Source organism: Scyliorhinus canicula, chromosome 13, assembly GCF_902713615.1.
Source record: "Scyliorhinus canicula chromosome 13, sScyCan1.1, whole genome shotgun sequence".
Lineage (NCBI taxonomy): Eukaryota > Metazoa > Chordata > Chondrichthyes > Carcharhiniformes > Scyliorhinidae > Scyliorhinus > Scyliorhinus canicula.
This window is the reverse complement of record NC_052158.1, coordinates 3660764-3671376: the sequence shown is the minus strand read 5'-3', so window position 1 is coordinate 3671376 and position 10613 is coordinate 3660764. Positions and strand designations below refer to the sequence as shown.

The window sequence follows — 10613 nt, the reverse complement described above, 5'->3', positions numbered from 1 at the left end:
CTGACCCCCTCCCACCCCCTACCCACTGGCCGTGGGTGCCATCAAGCGTCCCAGTGGAATGTGTGCTCCCACTCCTCGAGGGACACCCAGGCATGGATGGAGCTGTGGAAGAGAGGCAGCAAATTACACCGAATAATCCTCTCAACTGCCCACTGCCTGGACCTGTTAATGGCCACCTTTACCAGGCCCAAGAGCAGGAGAACAAGGGGGTTCTCTGCCCGATCTCCTCAGCACTGGGTGGTCAATGATCAGGAACGTGGGACTGAACTGTAACCAGACATTGAGGATCAGCCCCTTCAGGTAATGGAAGAGGAGCTGGAATCTCACACACTCTGTATAAATATTAAACACAGACTGCTCCAGGCTACAGAAATTACAGGCCGTAAATTGGCCTCAGTCTCTATTGCCCGGGTTACCATGTGTAACACCCACCACACAGAATCCACAATGGGCAAGAGGAGGCCTCCCACATCGGGAGCATCCCACCAGGAGCCCCCGCCTCCTCCGGACTCCAGGACGGAACGTCACGGCATCGACAGATGGCCACTGAGGGTGGGGCTATGGAAGTGACTGAGAATGGGGCCTTCCCTTCCCCCACCCAGTGTGTGGGGCCTTCCCCTCTCCCACCCAGTGACCCAGTGTGTGGGGCCTTCCCCTCCCCCACCCAGTGACCCAGTGTGTGGGGCCTTCCCCTCCCCCACCCAGTGACCCAGTGTGTGGGGCCTTCCCCTCCCCCACCCAGTGACCCAGTGTGTGGGGCCTTCCCCTCCCCCACCCAGTGTGTGGGGCCTTCCCCTCCCCCACCCAGTGTCCCAGTGTGTGGGGCCTTCCCCTCCCCCACCCAGTGACCCAGTGAGTGACCCTCCCCCTCCCCCACCTCCAGGAAACAGTCTTTATTGGGATGAAGGGACTAAACCCTCATCCTCCCGGATTGTTACTGTCCGGGGACAGATTTTCAGGGGTTCGGTGTTTTTACCCCCCTCAGTGAAACCTGGACTGAAATAAGGATAGAGTTTCTCAGTGAATGTCCCAGTGAAAGTGTAGATATGGGACTTGTTATCTGAGTTATAAAAGGAAACCTTCCCTCCCTCATAATCCAGACAGACTCGAATCTTTCTCGGCTTCACACTCAGATCTAAGAGTTTTGATGGTTTCTCACAGGCACAGTATTTATTCCCGTCTCTCAGCGCCAATGCCCAGAATCCGTTATCTGGAATCAGGGTGATTTTCCCCTTCCTATTGACCGATTCCTTGGCCACACCCACATCCCACTCAGTTTTGTTTCCCACCTCCACCTCCCAGGAATGTTTCCCTGATGTGAATCCCTCTGATCCCAGGATCATGGCAAAGTGATCAAATCTCTCCGGATTGTCGGGAAGCTGCTCCCATTTCCCGGTGTTTCTCACGGTGCTCAGGTCCTCAGACAGGAGAAGGGCAGGATCGGCTGTATTAGGGTCGAAGGTCACTGGAGCTGGGAACAGATGGACACGGATAAAATGTTAGTCACTCTCACTGTAACTTTCACAGCCGGTTAGTGATTGGGGAAAATCAGCAATGAACCAGAATTAGAAATTCATCCCCCGGGGAAGAGTTTAAACAGAGCACAGGGAAAACGGGAAGAGACGGGAAACCGGGGAAGGTTTTACCCGGAGACCACACCCTGCGGAGAGGCTGAGGAAACCCCGTTATCGAGAGAGAGAGAGATAGACAGAAAAGGAGAGATGGAAAGTACAAGAGTAAGAGAGAGAGGGAGGGAGGGAGGGAGGGAAGAGAGTGAGCAAGTGGGAGGGAGAGATAGAGAGAGGGAGGGAGAGAGTGAGAAAGTGAGGGAGAGCGCGAGGGAGAGATAGAGAGAGAGAGCGAGGGAGAGAGGGAGAGTGAGAAAGTGAGTGAGAGATAGAGAGAGCGAGGGAGAGATAGACAGAGAGAGAGCGAGGGAGAGAGCAAGGGAGAGAGTGAGAAAGTGAGGGAGAGCGCGAGGGAGAGGGAGAGAGCAAGGGAAAGAAGGGTGAGGGAGAGACAGAGAGCGAGGGAGAGAGTGAGAGCGAGGGAGTGTGGGAGAGAGCCAGGGAGAGCGATGGCGAGGGAGTGAGCGATGGAGAGAGCGTGTGCGAGGGCGAGGGAGTGAGCCAGAGCGAGAGAGAGAGCGAGGGAGAGCGCGAGGGGGTGAGAGCGAGGGAGAGCGAGGGAGAGAGTGAGAGCGATGGAGAGAGTGTGTGCGGGGGAGAGAGAGAGCGAGGTTGAGAGAGAGCGAGAGGGAGGGAGAGAGAGCGAGAGGGAGTGGGGAGAGAGCGAGAGGGAGGGAGGGAGAGAGCGAGAGGGGAGGGAGGGAGAGCGAGAGGGAGGGAGGGAGGAGCGGGAGGGAGGGAGGGAGAGAGCGGGAGGGAGGGAGGGAGAGCGGGGGAGGGGGGAGAGAGCGAGAGGGAGCGAGGGAGAGCGAGAGGGAGGGAGGGAGAGAGCGAGAGGGAGGGAGGGAGAGCGAGAGGGAGGGAGGGAGAGCGAGAGGGAGGGAGAGAGCGAGAGGGAGGGAGGGAGAGAGCGAGAGGGAAGGAGGGAGCGAGAGGGAGGGAGGGAGAGAGCGAGAGGGAAGGACGGAGAGAGAGGAGCGAGAGGGAAGGACGGAGAGAGCGAGAGGGAAGGACGGAGAGAGAGGAGCGAGAGGGAAGGACGGAGAGAGAGGAGCGAGAGGGAGGGAGGGAGAGAGCGAGAGGGAGTGAGGGAGAGAGCGAGAGGGAGGGAGGGAGAGAGCGAGAGGGAGGGAGGGAGAGAGCGAGAGGGAGGGAGGGAGAGAGCGAGAAGAAGGGAGGGAGAGAGCGAGAGGGGAGGGAGAGGAGAGCGAGAGGGAGGGAGGGAGAGAGCGAGAGGGAGGGAGAGAGCGAGAGGGAGGGAGGGAGGGAGGGAGCGAGAGGGAGGGAGAGAGCGAGAGGGGGGAGAGAGCGAGAGGGAGGGAGGGAGGGAGAGAGCGAGAGGGAGGGAGGGAGGGAGAGAGTGAGAGGGAGGGAGGGGAGGGAGCGAGAGGGAGGGAGGGAGAGAGGGAGGGAGGGGGAGAGCGAGAGAGGGAGGGGGGGAGAGCGGAGAGGGAGGGAGGGAGAGAGCGAGAGGGAGGGAGAGAGCGAGAGGGAGGGAGGGAGAGAGCGAGAGGGAGGGAGGGAGAGAGCGAGAGGGAGGGAGGAGAGCGAGAGGGAGGGAGGGAGAGAGAGGGAGGGAGGGAGGGAGAGCGAGAGGGAGGGAGGGAGCGAGAGGGAGGGAGGGAGCGAGAGGGAGGGAGGGAGGGAGAGAGCGAGAGGGAGGGAGGAGAGCGAGAGGGAGGGAGGGAGAGAGCGAGAGGGAGGGTGGGGAGAGCGGAGGGAGGGAGAGAGCGAGAGGGAGGGAGGGAGAGAGCGAGAGGGAGGGAGGGAGAGAGCGAGAGGGAGGGAGGGAGAGAGCGAGAGGGAGGGAGGGAGAGAGCGAGAGGAGGGAGAGAGAGCGAGAGGGAGGGAGAGAGCGAGGGAGGAGAGAGCGAGGGCGAGAGCGAGGGAGAGAGAGCGAGGGAGAGAGCAAGAGCGAGGGAGAGAGAGAGAGAGAGAGAGAGGAGAGAGAGCGCGAGGGAGAGAGAGAGAGCGATGGAGCGACCGAGGGAGAGAGCGAGAGTGAGGGAGAGAGCGAGCGAGAGGGAGAGAGCGAGAGGGAGGGAGGGAGAGAGCGAGAGGGAGAGAGAGAGCGCGAGGGAGAGAGAGAGCGCGAGGGAGAGAGAGAGGGAGAGTGAGAGAGAGAGTGCGAGGGAGAGAGAGAGAGCGATGGAGCGACCGAGGGAGAGAGCGAGAGAGTGAGGGAGAGAGAGAGAGCGAGAGAGGGAGAGAGAGCGAGAGAGGAAGAGAGAGAGCGAGGGAGAGCACAAGAGTGTCTGTGTGAGTGAGTGAGTGTGTGTGTGTGCGGGTGCGTGTGTGCACGTGTGAGTGTGTGCGCGCGTGTGTGTGTGACTGAGTGAGTGTGTGTCTGTGAGTGTGTATGTGTGAGTGAGTGAATTAGTGTGTGTATGAGTTTTGTGTGGGCGTATGTGTGTGTGAATGAGTGTGTGTGAGTTTGTATGTCTGTGAGTATGTGTGTGTGTGAGTGAGTGAATTAGTGTGTGTATGAGTTTGTGTGTGTGTGTGAATGAGTGTGAGTATGTGTGAGTGTGTGTGTGTGAGTGTCTGTATGAGTGTGTGAGGGAGTGTGTGAGGGAGTGTGTGTGAATGAGTGTGTGTGATTGTGAGTGTGTGTTTGTGTGAGTGTGCATGTGTGTGTGTCTGTATGTCAGAGTGTGTGTGGGTGTCTTGTGAGTTTGCGCGTGTGAGTGAGTTTGTGTTTGAGTGAGTGTGTATGTGAGGGGTGTGTGAGTGAGTGTGTGTGAGTGTAAGTCTGTGTGTGAGTGTCTGAGTAGAGGGTGGGGTGAGTGTGTGTCTGTGTGTGTGAGAGTGAGTGTGAGTAGCGGGTGGGGTGAGTGAGTGTGTCTGTGCGTGTGAGAGTGAGTGTGTAGAGGATGGGGTGAGTGAGTGAGTGTGTAGAGGGTGGGGTGAGTGTGTGTGAGTGAGTGTGTAGAGGGTGGGGTGAGTGTGTGTGAGTGAGTGTAGAGGGTGGGGTGAGTGTGTGTGAGTGAGTGTGTAGAGGGTGGGGTGAGTGAGTGTAGAGGGTGGGGTGAGTGTGTGAGAGTGAGTGAGTGTGAGTGTGTAGAGGGTGGGGTGAGTGTGTAGAGGGTGGGGTGGGTTTAAGTGGGGAGGGGGGTTAGGAATTAGATAATAGTCAATCTGTTGTATTTGCTGCACATTTAATTATAGTTCGTGTTATCAATAAAATTAATAGTGTTTATATTTACAAACCTGGTGACTGTAATTATTGGGTGGTTAAGGAACAAAGCCTTTCGGGGCTGAAAGGTAATTTTGGGAGGGCGCGTGGTCCTGGTCAGGCACACGGACGATCGGGGGCACTCAGACTATTTGGTCTGAATCCGCCATGGAGCGCGGCAAGGCCACTGATGGCCGTCACCGTGTACATGCCCGACCTCTGACCCGGAAGTGTGGGGACCCCTATCAGCAGCAAAAGCTGCAAGCTTCCCGACGGGTCCCTGCTAGCCCCCTGCAGGGTGAGGAATATGTGGCCCTTTCACGCCAGTTTTTCTGTCCTGAAAGGCCACAGTTTTTACGACGGCGTGGGAACATAGTCCCAAAAATGGAGAATCCCACCCTGGGGGCGCGATTCTCCGCTCCCCACGCCGGGTGGGAGAATCAGGGGAGGGCCGCTCTGGCACCCCCCGCGATTCTCCCCCCCCCCCCCAATTGGTGTGTCGCAAACTCGGAGAATCGCCGCTCTTTCCCGGCGACCGGCGATTCTCCGGTCCGGATGGGCCGAGCGGCCTGACGACCCCGACGGGTTCACACCAGCAGCAACCACACCTGGTCGCAAGCGTCAAGGCCCGGTGGCCAAGTTTCCCGCAACGCCGCTCCTCGCCCCCCGGGGGTGGAGAATTGGGGGGGGCGAGGAGCGGCCTCCGACGCCGGAGTGAAACACTCCGGGTTTCACTCCGGCATCGGCCATTGCGGAGAATTCCGCCCTGGGTGTTTTCCAATGAATTCTTTATTAACTTAAATTGTGTTGTTATTCTGGGTCAAGTGGGACTGAATTGACTGCGCACTAGCCCAGGGGGTCGTAACAATATCTGATCTGACAATTCTGTATTTTAACAGAAAACTGACTGAAGTTAAATCTAATCTGTTACAAATACAATTCTATATTTAATATAAAGATCCCTTCCACTAATAATAGAGAGCTGTTTAATAGCTGGGGTCAGGAAGCTCACACCCACCTGTATTAATCACCGTCAGCATCTTTTTCCACACTCTGTACTGCAGTGAGCCAATGTACTTCCCCACATTTATTAAAGGGTAAACCTCCTGTGGCTCTGGGAGAGTTCGCTTCAGTCTGAAACAGGAGGTAAAGGTCAGTGTTGGATCATTCCAGGCTGGCCGAGAAATATGTTAGAAATTAAATCAAATCAAGGGGGTGATTTTACCTTCTCTGTAAATCTGGAAATTTCTGTGGAACAAGAACAATTATTACTGTTTGTGTTTGGAGAACATTTTATCACAAAAGGTAAAGTAACAGACTGGATTCCACAGAAAAGTACATTTTAAATATAGAAAGTTATTGGACTGCCTCTTGCTGTCCTCACTGGACTGTGAGTTTCTCCACAATACAACTCACAGAGTTACAATCCAATTATAAAATCCTCATCAATGTCCAATCACTGGCATTAATTTATCAACACTCACTTGGTAGAAAGATCTTGAATATTGCTGAAAATACAGACATGTTCCTGATGGAAAATGACCAGATGAACAGGAATTCCATTGTCATAAGGTACAGGTTATTAAACAGACAGGGTCAATGATATACATGTTGGAAATGCTGAGCAGTTCACGGAGAGAAAAATGTCCGGTTTGTGGACAATTCCGGGTTTGTGGACAATTCCGGGTTGTGGACAATTCCGGGTTTTTGGACAATTCCGGGTTTGGGGACAATTCCGGGTTTGTGGACAATTCCAGGTTGTGGACAATTCCGGGTTTGTGGACAATTCCGGGTTTGTGGACAATTCCGGGTTGTGGACAATTCCGGTTTTTGGACAATTCCGGGTTTGTGGACAATTCCGGGTTTGTCGACAATTCCGGTTTGTGGACAGTTCCGGGTTTGTGGACAATTCCGGTTTGTCGACAATTCCGGGTTTGTTGACAATTCCGGTTTGTCGACAATTCCGGGTTTGTTGAAAATTCCGGGTTTGTGGACAATTCCGGTTTGTGGACAATTCCGGGTTTGTCGACAATTCCAGTTTTTGGACAATTCCGGGTTTGTGGACAATTCCGGTCTTTGGACAATTCCAGGTTTTTGGAGAATTCCGGTTTGGGGACGATTCTGGGTTTGTGGACGATTCCGGTTTGGGGACAATTCCGGTTTGGGGACGATTCCAGGTTTGTGGACAATTCCGGTTTGGGGACAATTCCGGGCTGTGGACAATTCCGGTTTGGGGACAATTCCGGGTTTTTGGAGAATTCCGGTTTGTGGACAATTCCAGTTTGGGGACAATTCCGGTTTGTGGACAGCCGGACTTGGGGGGCTGTACCTGGGGGGACAGCCGGACTTGGGGGGCTGTACCTGGGGGGACAGCCGGATTTGGGGGGCTGTCCCTAGGGGGACAGCCGGATTTGGGGGGGGTGTACCTGGGGGGACAGCCGGATTTGGGGGGGGTGTACCTGTACCTGTACCAGTCTCCAATAGAAATCACTGACTATCCGAGAAACTGGGTAAAATCTGCAATGTTAGTTTAACCTTCAGTCTTGGGACTCATCAAACTTGTGTTTGAATCTTTGTCTGCAGTATCCTGCAGATAGAGTGTCAGCCCACTCTGTGTAAGCTGATAAGCTGAAGCAGACAGAATGCATTCTAATGTCAGCTCCACTTGCTGTGAGTCACACTGAGCTCAATGAGCAACCAGCTGAGTGGGAACTCCATTGTCAGAGGGAGCGGCTTTCCACTCAGATCTGAAACCCAGCTCTCTTCTGTCTGCTGAGGTGAAGGTAAAAGATCCCAAGACTCTATTCCAAGAAGAGCACAGGAGTCTCTCAGTGTCCTGGTCAACATTTATCCCTCACCCAACACTGTTCAAATAGATTCATCAGCATCTCAGTGCACAGCAGAGAATTCACTAAAGTAAATACTCAGGGGGTTCACTGAACTTCCTGGGAAATTCTGAAAATCAAATTGATCTTAATTTAAATGTTTTCAGTGTGGAGACTCTCCCCTCTCACTCTCTGAACATTGAACTATTTAACTGCTGGGATGAAGCTTTACCTATCTGTGTATCTGACCCTGTGGAGAGCTCTCTCCTGGACAGAATCATTCCAGTTCTAGCCGGGGAGCAGCCAAGCATTGGAAACATGGTCCTGCCTGGCTGGATCCTGGACTGTAGTTCCCAGTCTCAGACCAACAGCTCGCCTGGAAATGTCCACTCAGGGGAGAATGGTCTGACCATTCGGAGGGTTCCTCACTCTGAATGAAGCTGATTTTCTTCATGGTTTAATTTGATGAAACTATCCCTCTAGAATATTACAGTAAACAAGCTCCAGATTTAGTCATTTCCGTGTTAAAGAGCCGTCAGTGATCTTGGGTGTGACGCAGAGAAACCCAAATGTCTCAGGTAATTGGGGTTGTTTTGGTCGGTGAGTTTTATATTCTGGATTTTGATGACACAACCTGCTCATTCTTCAAGACGGTGAAGGAGAGAAAAATAAATAAACAGTTACCGTTAAAAACTTGATGTTGTCCTGTTCACTCAGCTCTTGTTCAATATCCTGAACAGTGACTGAAAGCGATGAGATTTCCTCCGTTATCTTCTCAATCCTCTCCTTCATCTCCTGACTCTTTTTCTCTTTCTCCAGTTTCAGATCTTCCAACTCAATCCTCTCTTCCTCACGGAGAAACTGGTGAAGTTTTTCAAATTGGGCTTTAATCTGTTTCTCTGTCTTTACACTTTGGTCCTTTGGGAAATATCAGTGAGATTGAAAATTAAATGAAGATTTTTAAAAGGTTGGTCAGCCTGAACAGTTCTGTGCAGATCAGAATACTCCAGAGAAAAACATTCCTAATCCAGTTAATTCCCAAACATTGTAATTTATTGAGACAAAGACATGTCTTTTATTTAAAAAAAATTTTTTAGAGTACCCAATTCATTTTTTCCAATTAAGGGGCAATTTAGCGTGGCCAATCCACCTACCCTGCACATCTTTGGGTTGTGGGGGCGAAACCCACGCAAACACGGGGAGAATGTACAAACTCCACACGGAACAGTGACCCAGAGCCGGGATCGAACCTGGGACCTTGGCGCTGTGAGACTGCAGTGCTAACCACTGCTGCCAGATATGTCTTTTATACAGAACACTATTCCCTAATGCAGTGAAATCTAGTTAATTGATTAGATATAATAGATAATCGATAGCAGATGATAATTTATTCAGGAGAGGGAGCTGTAACTGAGGATCGAGTTACTGATTTCTCTATTTGGTTTACTGGTGATTATCTTGGATTTTAAACCCCAGGTTTTGGACTCTCTGTCCAGTAGAAACATGTTCTCTGGATCTACACTATCAAACCCTGAAATAATTATAAAGAACTCAGCTCACCTCACAGCTTCTCTATTCCAGAGAAAAGAGCCACAGTCAGTTTAATCTTTCCTGATAGATTTAACCTCTTAGTTAAGACCATAAGAAATAGGAACAGGGGAATAGGCCATTCGGCCCCTCGAGTCTGTTCTGCCATTCAATAGGATTGTGGCTGATCTGACATTCCTCATGTCCACTTTCCTGCCCTTTCCCGGTAACCCAGATCAGGAATCTATCTGTCTCAGCCATACACAAGGCCTCTGCCCCCACAGCTCTCTGTGGGAAGGACTTCCAAAGACTCACAACCCTCTGAGAGAAGGAATTCCTCCTCATCTCAGTCTGAAATTGGCCCCCCTTTATTCTGACACTGTGCCCTCTGGTCCTCGACTCTCCCATGAGGGAAACATCCTCTCAGCATTGACCCTGTCAGCTCCTTAACAATCCGATATGTTTCAATGAGATCGCCTCTCATTCTTCTGAATTCCAATGAGTAGAGTCCCAACCGGTTTAACCTTTTCTCATTGGACAATCCCTCCATTCCGGGGATCATCCTGTTGAACCTTCACTGAACCGTCTCCAATGTAATAATGGGGGAAATTCCCTGGAAACATTTTGAAGTGTCATTTGTCAGGATGTTTCCCGATGGACGCGTTGGCGAGATGGAGGCCCGTGTTCAACGGCACTTAGTGCCAAAAATGGGTCCCCACCAGATACTCGCCATTATTGGCTGTCTCAGACTCGAGCCTCAGCGTCTCACCACTAACAAGGGGGAGCTGCTTTTAAACGCTCCCTCACCACTCACTCCCAGTCAACACACAAGCATGGCAGCGCACAGACCTGCTCCTCGCTTTGGAGATGCTGACCTGGCCAGATGCTGTGAATGAGAGTCGGGACTCCCTGGCCCGGATTCTCCCCTACCTGGCGGGGCGGGGGGTCCCGTCGTGTTGGAGTGGCATGAACCACTCCGGCGTCGGGCTGCCCCAAAGGTGCGGACGTCTCCGTACCTTTCAGGGCCAAGCCCTCACATTGAGGGGTTAGGCCCGCGCCTGAGTGGTTCCCACTCCGCCGGCTGGCGTGAACGGCCTTTGGCGCCTCGCCAGCCAGGGCCGAAAGGACTTCGCCGTCCGGCGTAGGTCTGCGCATGCGCTGGAGCGACAGCGGCTGCTGATGTCATACCGGCGCATGCGCAGGGGAGGGGGTCTCTTCCGCCTCTGCCATGGTGAAAACCATGACGACAGCGGAAGAAAAAGAGTGCCCCCACGGCAAAGGCCCGCCCACCGATCGGTGGGCTCAATCGCTGGCCAGGCCACCGTGGGGCACCCTCTGGGGTCAGAACGCCTCGCGCCCCCCCAGGACTCCGGAGCCCGCCCGCGCCTGCCAATCCCGCCGGTCAGGTAGGTGGTTTAATCCACGCCGGCGGGAGAGGCCTGTCAGCGGTGGGACTTC

The 10613-nt window shown here is 53.4% G+C and overlaps 1 protein-coding gene across 1 annotated transcript in view; it reads right to left on the bottom strand.

Annotated features, from left to right (window-relative positions):
* Positions 1 to 879: 879 nt before the first annotated feature.
* The window catches only part of LOC119976431, a 109698-nt gene continuing 99964 nt past the window's right edge, over positions 880 to 10613 (bottom strand). The window contains exons 14-17 of the mRNA XM_038816965.1: positions 8313 to 8546; positions 6029 to 6051; positions 5822 to 5937; positions 880 to 1471 (exon numbers count right to left, since the gene is read on the bottom strand). Coding sequence (XP_038672893.1) covers positions 894 to 1471; positions 5822 to 5937; positions 6029 to 6051; positions 8313 to 8546 — 951 coding nt within the window. The 3' untranslated portion in view covers positions 880 to 893. The remainder of the gene's footprint in view (positions 1472 to 5821; positions 5938 to 6028; positions 6052 to 8312; positions 8547 to 10613) is intronic.